Source organism: Ursus americanus, chromosome 35 (assembly GCF_024610735.1).
Source record: "Ursus americanus isolate L20-20 chromosome 35, mUrsAme1.1.p, whole genome shotgun sequence".
NCBI classification, from domain to species: domain Eukaryota; kingdom Metazoa; phylum Chordata; class Mammalia; order Carnivora; family Ursidae; genus Ursus; species Ursus americanus.
This window is the reverse complement of record NC_142161.1, coordinates 2,826,534-2,836,509: the sequence shown is the minus strand read 5'-3', so window position 1 is coordinate 2,836,509 and position 9,976 is coordinate 2,826,534. Positions and strand designations below refer to the sequence as shown.

General features: G+C 36.7%; 1 protein-coding gene and 1 pseudogene across 1 annotated transcript; both read right to left on the bottom strand.

The window, feature by feature from the left end:
* Positions 1–344: 344 nt before the first annotated feature.
* LOC148107087 (short transmembrane mitochondrial protein 1 pseudogene) lies at positions 345–973 on the bottom strand (annotated as a pseudogene).
* Positions 974–3,058: 2,085 nt separating this feature from the next.
* On the bottom strand, positions 3,059–9,163 carry CCNB1IP1 (cyclin B1 interacting protein 1). The gene is made up of 3 exons (XM_045784917.2): positions 8,840–9,163; positions 5,742–6,075; positions 3,059–3,963 (listed from the first exon to the last, which is right to left on the bottom strand). The coding sequence occupies exons 1-3, from the start codon at positions 9,134–9,136 to the stop codon at positions 3,761–3,763; spliced, it is 834 nt and encodes a 277-aa protein (XP_045640873.1). The 5' UTR covers positions 9,137–9,163; the 3' UTR covers positions 3,059–3,760.
* Positions 9,164–9,976: the final 813 nt, after the last annotated feature.

Here is a 9,976-nt window from a genome sequence, read left to right as displayed (position 1 = left end):
TTGCTAAACTGTGAAATCAGCATTATTTATATCTGATCAGCTCTACAAAACTCATCATTTTTTCTTCAAAAACAAAGGTAGTAGAGATCTCAAAGAATAAAGGAGAAACTACTAATTAGGGGTCACATCTACTAATCTAGCACCTAATTCCAGTCTTCGGCCACCTCAAGTGGCTGGAAGAAGGAAGGGAAGATGTGAGGATGTTGGAAGGGGGTAGTTCTTAATATGTGGCCCCATTTGTGCTCTAAAGCAAGACAGGATCTAGCAGAGAGGAAAGTCACTGAGGCTGGAACGTAAAACAAAAGCTTTTGGTTCAGATGGTAAGGAGGCGCTCGAGAACAGAATTAGTATGTCCAGAAAGCAGTGCTGGAGTCTGCCCCATGAACTAGAGGGTTTCTTCTTGGCATCCAAATCCTTTTAATTCCTTCAAGTGTTTTTTAGCCAGGTGTGGTATGTCGTAATTCTGAGCCAGATACAATCCAACCACATTGCAAAAAACACATCCAAGCAGGAAATGGAGCAAGGTTATCTGCTACAAGGGCTCGAAGGGTGGCGAGGAACGGGTTTTCAAGGAAGGGCACCACTGCAAACCAACTTTGACCCAGTGCCTGTAGCTCAAAGGAGATGCTCTATAAACACTTTTGAGTTTATAAACTTGTTTCTTTTTTTTTTTTTTTTAAAGATTTTATTTATTTATGTGACAGAGAGACAGCCAGCGAGAGAGGGAACACAGCAGGGGGAGTGGGAGAGGAAGAAGCAGGCTCACAGCGGAAGAGCCTGATGTGGGACTCGATCCCGGATCGCCAGGATCACGCCCTGAGCCGAAGGCAGACGCTTTTAACGACTGCGCTACCCAGGCGCCCCTATAAACTTGTTTCTTTCCCAAATCCTGGAAACCTAATATTCTCAGCTTAATTGTGTGTATCTTTTTGTTCCATATCTTTTACTTATACCAAGATTATAATACCATCATCTCCCTGCCAAAAGAGGACAGGTTAAGACAGTGTATGCCTGTAAGTTTAAAATTTTAAAGGACATGCAGTACAATGGTCAATTTGTCTGAATATTTTCCAAATTTTACAGTTATTTTCTCTTTTTTATTTTAAAGATTTTATTTATCTGAGAGAGTGAGCAAGAGACCACGAGACAGGGTAAAGAGCAGAGGGAGAGGGAGAAGTAGACTCCTCGCTGAGCAGGCAGCCCAACATGGGGCTTGACCCGGGACTCCGGGATCATGACCCAAGCCAAAGGCAGACACCCAACCGATTGAGCCACCCAGGAGCCCCTACAGTTATTTTCTATATCAGAGGAATTTTAGCATTTTGAACACACTATCCTAATATATCTGCTACACTCGGGATCTTATCATGAAAGCCATAATAAACTAATAGTGTATCGGTACACTAATAATGCCAACATATTGATAGACTGTATCTAGAAGGATACATAAGAAATGACTGTTTCTGTAAAGGGAAATAGGGACCAAGAGCTGTCGGTAGGCAAAGAAAATTCTTTTGCTGTGTACACTTTTGAATTTATCATGCACGTGTACTACCTATTTAAAAACAAACACAATTTTTAAATAAAATATTAGTTTCTTCCACATAGACTATCTCTGAAAGAGACACGGCTGCTCTCAGATAAGTGAAGTGAGTGACTGGGGGACAGGGATGAAAGGGAGACCTCACTCCATACCTTGTTTTAACACCCATTGAATTTGTGACATGTGAATATATTAAACTCTTCAGTAAGTAACTTTTTTAAAGTAGCATGTAATAGTCCTAATAAATTCTCTTTATAGCTTACTTGTATTTCAAACTGATCGTGTAAACTTAACACAAGAAGCAAAGGTTCAAGGGGCGCCTGGGTGGCACAGCGGTTAAGCGTCTGCCTTCGGCTCAGGGCGTGATCCTGGCGTTCTGGGATCGAGCCCCACATCAGGCTCCTCTGCTGTGAGCCTGCTTCTTCCTCTCCCACTCCCCCTGCTTGTGTTCCCTCTCTCGCTGGCTGTCTCTATCTCTGTCAAATAAATAAATAAAATCTTTAAAAAAAAAAAAAAAAGAAGCAAAGGTTCAAGATAGAAATCATGAATATACATAAAATTTCCCCCACACAACTTTCCAACAAAATTTAAAACTGCATAGGGAAGAAAAATACTTTGTAATGTAATCCATAAAATCTGTTAACAGCTATGAAGTGGGAAGAGATGTTCTAAAACTTTTAAGATTTTTCATTCTCTTCCTCAGATACCATTTTAACTTTGGGATATAGTAAAAAATGTTTTTGAAGAGATTTTATATTCTATACTACCAAGGAATAAAACATAAGACAAGGATATTCACTTGCCTTTTTGTGACTAAATATGAAATATCCTCAAATGCTTTCAGTATGACTCTATTACCCAAAAAACACTAGGATTTGGTATGTAGGGTAATTCCACTATAATTCCTCCCAAACCAATAAAAATAAATAATAAAATTTAAAAGTTAGAAAAGGTTTACAGGATGATTTAATTCAGTCCCTCATTTTACAAATATAGAAACAGTCCCAGAAAGTTTAAACTCAAACTCACAACCAATATATGGGAAAAAATATTAGAACCCAGATGTTCTGCTCTTGCAACCAGCATGCTTTCAAGTCATGCCACTAAGAGGATGTAAAGTAACTGAAAGCATTCTTCAAATTACTTTCTTGTCTCTATGTTTGCTTGTTTAAGATTTATTTGAGAGAGTGCACGGGGGAGGAGGGGCAGAGGGAGAGAGGAGACCTGAAGCACACTCCCCGCTGAGCGCAGGGCTTGAAGCAGGGCTCAGTCTCAGGACCCGGACGAGATCATGACCTGAGCTGAAATCAAGAGTCGGACACTTAACCGAAACCAAGAGCTGGACATTTAACCCACCGAGCCACCCAGGTGCCCCAGCTCTACGTTTTAAGTAAGTTATTTGTGATAGTGATCAGAAATGCTATTTAATAAAGGAAAACAAGGAATAAGTTTTAAAAATATTTTAATTAATATAATCTCTTGAGATCAAGAACATATTATAAGTTTTCTGTGGTAAGAGTGCATTCCTAAATAAGACACTGCTGGCAAAAGGGCAGAGTCATTTCATTTTAAAATAAATGCCAAAAAATCAACTTTACAAAATAACTTTATCAATGTGAATCATTTTCAATTAGAAATATAGACTTAACATGCAAGCATCAAATTGTATTCTTATTCACCAACATAAACACATCTCCAAACAAAGTAATACAAGGGCAAATACATAAATCAAGCTACGGATCCACCTGCCATTTCCTGAAGCCAAAATCTTCACATAAATATACTGGCAAATACAGCTAAATATCAATATAAAGGAACACATATATACATATATGCATAAATACCGGGACACAAAGTGACATGTAGATATAAAACACACGTGCTTATACATACATACATGAACACCTAGTTCAGTCAGAAATAACACAGACAGAAAACAAATGCTGATCTACAAAACAGGCAGTAATACTGTAACCTTTTCACTACTGGTGAAAACTCAACAGTCACAATAAAATTGAGTTTAATATGTTCATGCTTTAAATAATGGAAACAGAAAAAGAAGCCAGACTCTAAAGCCACTCCTACTGACACTGAGTTTCTCATAAGTTGAAAATGGAATAGCACACAAGGGATGGTGACTCCTATCCTAAGTAGAATAGAGACAATTTGCTAAATGAGATCACTGAAAGTGAACAGAGAAATATTCTGTAAAGTGAGCTAAATTCTTTTTACTTTAAAAGCCCTGCTAGAGATTTGCTGCTGTTCTAATTCACGACTTGGGGAGGCAAAACTAAAAAAGCTGTTGCTGGGTTCAGGTGCTGTGGGAGAACCCACAAAAAATGGTCTGAAGTGAAAATCTCCATCTCCACCACCCCGATTTCGAATCGGTGTACTGTCCAAAGGATACTTGGAGTTGTTCCCTAGGAAAAAAATAAGGGAAAAACTTTAGCATCTATTTCCTTACAGATCTTTAGGAACAAAAACATTATGATTTAATAAATATTTTAACAGAACTCAACTCCTATGAGACAGTAAAATATGAACCTAATGTTGGAGAAAGAAAAGGACTGTGATGGCTCCCACTCCCTCCCGTGACCACAGATAGCGTATCTTCTGCTGTGATGCAGTTTCCAACAGCCATGACCTCATCAGCAAAAGTAATCTGATACAATGAAATATGTTTTTAGTAAAGCTAGAACTTAAAATTCATAATTTTATTCGTTATCTATGTAATCTACTTCAAAGGAATATTGGGTGTGTACAAAACCTTTTTCCCAGGTTCTTTAAGAATAATTTTTCTTTTAAAGATTGCCATAAACACTCTAGAAAATATATGACAACGATGAAAAACTGGCGTATACTCATGATTCAAGAACAATTAGAATAACCTTAAGAAAAATCAGACAATAGATCTGGTTAAATAAGCATGTGACTTCCACTGAGCCATTCTTTGGCTTCCACAAGTCTTAAAGGGAACATGTAACTAAAGGAGAATGCAGACTATATCTGCTTCAAGCCAACAGCCGTAGCAAGAGGTGAAAGTAAAAAGGTTAGTGTGCATAAAAAGTGGAACAGGAAGAACCAGTGAATATGAAAGATATCAAAATAAATGTGGATCGTAACAAGGAAAAAATATCTACAATGTTAATATACAATAACACTTTGATTGACTAAATTATAACTACGATTAACTGAAAGTTAAACAAAAACTTGTTTTTGTTTCAATTCTCCTGTTACTCCTCATCTCATTACTTCCTGCCTTTTCTAGGACATCTCCTCCCCCCGCTAAATCTTTTTCCTCAGCCTATAATTCAAAAAACACATATTTAGGAAAACCGAGAACAAGAAAATTCACTTTTTTGTACAACAAAAATAATTTATATTAATAGCATAGCAAAAGTCTATTGGATTCTAGTATATCAAGAGTTGTATAAAGAGGAGAACTCAGGAAGAGATAGGAGATTCATTGCATTTGTCAAAGCACCTAGTGAGCAAAAAAGAACTGGCATCTTCCTAGATTGTGCACTTCAGAAGGTAGGAATCCTATCTGGATAATCCTTATATTCTCATTGCCTAGTATTATGTCTAGCAGCCTAGCACATGAAATATGTTTGATAAATAGTTGATAAATGAACAAAAGTGAACCAACCAAACAACCAACAGTAACTCAAGAACTGTGCAATCAGTACTGCCATGTGAAAGAAACTGAACATGGCCTTTTTGAGGAAGGAAATGGTTGAGTGTGGGCTCTGAAGATAGTTCTGTGACCTTGACCAATTACTTTAACTTTCTATGCCTCAGTTTTCTCATCTGTAAAATAAGGATAATAATAACTACATCATAAAGTTTTGAAAATAACATGAATACATGTAAAATTGTAACAGTGCCTAGCACTTAGTAAGGTATCAATAAATGGCAGCTAGTATTATTACTGCAAGTAAATAGCTTTTCACTTAAAGTATCAATTTGCAAAGTTTTATTTTGGAGAGATTTATTCTTTTTACATTGAAGATGTAACTTAACCACAAGCAAATAAAATTGTTAAAAGCAAAGATGTACACGTTGAGACATGGATGAAGAATCTGGAGCCTACCACCACTCTAGGCCTTTGGAGTCTCCACTGACTTCCGGGAACTGTGCAGAACACAATGTGAAAGATTTAAAGAACAGTTATTGTATATTACATGTCCCTTCTTACCTAATGGAAAGCCAAAGACACCAGATTGTGCAATCATGGATGGTTCAAGGGTACTTTCTTGGTTAGCAATAGTGATATTTCGCAGCCTAAGGCTATCATAGAGGCCTTGGAGCTTTTGATACTGACGATTTCGCTCCATAAGTTTCTCAGAGATGTCACTGAACTTTTTCTTATATTCTTCTAGCACTTTCTTCATGGAGGTGACCTCCCCCTTCATAGAGGTCAATTCTACATCCTTGCTCTGTATTTGCTGAGTATATATCTTCTCCATCTGTTTCAGATGGCCCTCAGCCTTGCTGAAATTATATTCTTGATAGAGGCGCTCCTGATGTACCTGTCCCAAGACAGAAAAAAAAAGATTTTTAAGGTAATAAATACAAAGTCATATATTGTAAAACTTTAAATGCAGAAGAAAAAGAAAGACTTACACTGGGATTTTATTAATTTAACATTTGGAACCAGATTAAGAAGCAACCTAGATGTACAACAGAATGGTTATTATAGAAAATAATACACTGTGTCAGTAAATGCACAGGAAAAAATTCTGGAGGAATACTCTCAAGCTGCTACTATTTCAAGTAATCTATAGTGTGGAGAACAGATTATACGATAGCCTCCAATTATCCCTGCCTCCTTGTACTTAGATCCTCCCCTTGAATGTGGACAGAAACTGTGACTAGAATACAGGAAAATGACAGGCTGCTGCTTCGTGAGTACATTACGTAAGACTATAAAGCCTGCCTTAGTACACATTCTCTGTCTTGCTGGCTTTGTAGAAGCAAAGAACCATATTGCAAAGGGCAACAAGGCAAGTAATTGAAAGCAGCTTTTGGGCAATAACCAGCAAAATACTGAGGTCACACTGAAACTAAACATAGACTGTACAACCTTCACAAAAATTAACTCAAAATGAATCATAGACCTAAATGTAAACACGAAACTATAAGATTCCTGTAAGATAACAGAGGAGAAAATCTAAATGATCTTGGGTTTGATGGTAACTTTTTAGATGCAACCCCAGCAAGCACAATCTACAAAAGAAAGAATTGATAAGCTAGACTTCACTAAAATTAAAAATATCTGCTCTAAAAAAGACAATGTCAAGAGAATGAAAAGAGAAGCCAAAGACTGAGAATATTTGTAAAATATTCTCAAAAAAACGACTGTTATCCAAAACATACAAAGAACTCTTAGAACTCAACAATAAAAAAGGCCAATTCAAAAATCAGACTAATAAAAGATAACTGAAAAAAGAGAAAATTTCGTATAACATCTGAGTTAAATCTATACAGAGAACTCTTATCAAATCAATAAAAAAACTATAACAATTGAAATAAGCAAATTGAAATGGGCAATTCATTAAAGAAAAATACATGAAAAAAAATACAAGAAAATGTTTTCATCCAAAAGTCATCCAAGAAAGGCATACTTAAAGAATAATGAGATTCTACCTTACTCATATCTAACTGGTGAGTAGAAAGCATGGAGAATCAAGCACCGTCATATACTTAAGGGAACACAAAATAATAATGGCCTAACTGGAGGGCAATTTTAAAATACTGAAATTTTGGGGGCACCTGGCTGGCTCAGAGCATACAATTCTTGATCTTGGGGTTGTGAGTTCAAGCCCCACACTGGATATAGAGATTACTTAAAAATGAAATCTTTTAATAATAAACAAAAAATAAAATACTACAATTTTAATTTTTTTATTTTTTTATTTTTGAGAGAGAGGGAAGAGCATGCAGGGGAGGGGCAGAGGGAGAGGGAGAGAGACTTTTAAGCAGGTTCCACACTCAGCTCGGAGCCCGACTCAGGGCTTGATCTCAGGATCCTGAGATCATGACCTGAACTGAAATCAAGAGTCAGATGCTTAACAGACTGAGCCACCAGGCATCCCAAAATACTGCAATTTTTACAACTTCGAAATGTATTCATCCACTTTCAGGAATTTAATCTTAGCAAATAATTAAATATGTGAATTTGATGATAGGAAAGCTCATCACAACTTTTCTTATAGCTTCAAAATAAATAATGATACAACTATTAAAATTATGATTATAGAATAGCTAATTTAAAAATATTAATAAAATATTCATAATAAGTAAAATGTCAGCCTTAACTGATATTACCCTTACTTTTGGACAAAACATATATTAATGCACAGAAAAAGTCCAGTAAATGGGGTGCCTGGGTGGCTCAGTTGGTTAAGCATTTGCCTTCGGCTCGGGTCGTGGTCCCAGGGTCCTGGGATCGAGTCCTGCATCCAGCTCCCTGCTCAGTGGAGATCCTGCTTCTCCCTCTACCTCTCCCCTTGCTTGTGCTCTCTCTTTGTCACTCATTCTTTCTCTCTCAAATAAATAAAATCTTCAGAAAGAAAGAAAGAAAGAAAGAAAGAAAGAAAGAAAGAAAGAAAGAAAGAAAGAAAAAGTCCAGTAATACACAAACAAAAATATCAACAATGATCTCTGAGTGATGGAATTATGGTTCATTTTTTATTTTCTTTCTTTTGGATTTCCAAAAATAAACCTATTACTTTTTAAAAAGAAAATTTCCTGGGGTGCCTGAGTGGCTCAACCAGTTGAGCATCTGCCTTGCTCAGGTCATGATCCTGGGGTCCTGGGATCCAGTCCTGAATCAGGCTCCCTGCTCAGCAGGGTCTGCTTTTCCCTCTGCCCCTCCCCACTGCTTCTGCGCATTCTCTCTCTCTCTACACACACTCTCTCTACACACACTCTCTCTCTCTCGCACGCTCTCTCAAATAAATCTTTTTAAAAAATTATTAAAAAGAACATTTTCTATATATTCATAAAAAATGAGGGATGCCTGGGTGGCTCAGTTGGTTAAGTGTCTGCCTTCGGCTCAGTCATGATCCCCTGGGTCCTGGAATTGAGTCCCACATCGGGTTCCTTGCTCAGAGGGGTGCCTGCTTCTCCCTCTGCCTGCCATTCCCCCTGCTTGTGCTCTCTCTCTCTGACAAATAAATAAAAATAAAATCTTAAAAAAAAATGAATACAAACACAATGAAGGAAAAACATTATAAGCTTCCACATACACCTCAAATCATATTCTGCAGAAAAACTAGCCTATGCACTAACCTGGTATGTCCAGAAGGCCAGTGCACGGGAGCTAATGTCCAACACAACCTCTGGTCGAAGTCCTGCCAATACCATGGCTTTATATTCCTCTGATGGACTGAGTTCTGTGCGGACAATGTCTAGCTTTCCAGAAAGCGTGCTATTGCAGGCAGGGCAGATAGCTGGTGAACGACTAAACTCACCACTGCCATGCTGATCACAGAAGATGTGAGAGCAGGCAGTGACCCAAGCATAACCAGAGAGTTTGAGGCGACACTTGCGATAGTTACAAAGCAGCATGTCTTCACACAAAGACATAGAGAGTGAAGTCTCCAGATGCTGAAAAGAATCCTAATATGGGGTAAATGAAAAGGTCAAATAAGTCAAATCTCAATGAAAATGAAATAGAGCATGTTTGCATTTTATTATAAAATATTTAATTTTTTGTATTTATTATAATCAATATATTCTATAGATTTCCGTCATTCAAAAATATTAGCTGTGCTCCTTTGTGTAAATCTCTAGAAAGCCCACGAAAAAAATTTTTAAAGAAAAAATTAGACACGAGTGGTCCAAATCTTACTAAAGCCAAAAATAATATGCACACGGAAAATAAAGTTTAGGAACATTTACAAATTACAAACAAATAAAAATTAATTAGTGCCTTTTGCCAATCCTCAATATCTAAACAAAAAAGCCAGATCTACTACCCATCCATAGTTTGCTAGAATATTTTAGTACCACTTCTCACACTTGGCAGATATGAGTTCAGGGACCAATTTCAGCCATTCTTTAGTTAAAAGTGTTTTTTAAGTTACATGTTTAGGTTTTTCATATACACTGATTTCTCAGATTCTTTACTTATGTTGCCTTACCTAAAAAACAGTAGTAATCTGATAGCATCAAATGGCAAGTAATTTAATTCATCCAAGCAAATGACCATTATGAAACCTGGAAATCTGTACAAAAGCTGACTTATTTTATTATCAAATAATTCACCTATTAATATAAACACTATTGAATACTATACTTCAGTAAAGAAGTTTGTAAAACCAAATAAATACTCTTAAATAAATAAATATTCTTGAGTTATTTTTTAATATAGTGTCCACTCTCACTGGTTTTACTAACCCAAACTGGACAGCAATATTCTGGATA